Source organism: Penaeus monodon, chromosome 30 (assembly GCF_015228065.2).
Source record: "Penaeus monodon isolate SGIC_2016 chromosome 30, NSTDA_Pmon_1, whole genome shotgun sequence".
Lineage (NCBI taxonomy): Eukaryota > Metazoa > Arthropoda > Malacostraca > Decapoda > Penaeidae > Penaeus > Penaeus monodon.
In genome coordinates, this window is record NC_051415.1 from 4,387,743 (window position 1) to 4,388,067 (window position 325).

General features: G+C 52.0%; 1 protein-coding gene across 1 annotated transcript in view; it reads right to left on the minus strand.

The window, feature by feature from the left end:
- LOC119592274 overlaps positions 1–325 on the minus strand; it is a 12,942-nt gene that overhangs the window by 3,143 nt on the left and 9,474 nt on the right. The window contains exon 6 of the mRNA XM_037941104.1: positions 49–314. Within this exon, the coding sequence (XP_037797032.1) occupies positions 49–314 (266 nt within the window). The remainder of the gene's footprint in view (positions 1–48; positions 315–325) is intronic.

A 325-nucleotide genomic window follows, 5' to 3' on the forward strand; every position in this document is an offset into this window, starting at 1 on the left:
ACAAACCAATAAAGTCACATATGCCTACTAACTAACACATTTCCTCACCTTTCCACGGTTTCTACAAGATCAGCCACTGTTTCAGGCCTGGGAGGGTACACAGGGAGAGTGAGAGAAGCAGTTAAGTTACCCCTGTAAGCCACCCCGATGACGAAGGAGAAAACGAGCCACGCCGTAACCACAAGCCGGGCCGAGGTCGCTCTGAAGGTAGACTGCGTTAGATTTTGACCCAGAAACGTTTTGAACACCTCGAGGAAAAGCTTGCAGAGGTCTGACGTTCTGACGGCGTCCCACCGACCTCTGAGGTGGGCCATCTGTGATGAGG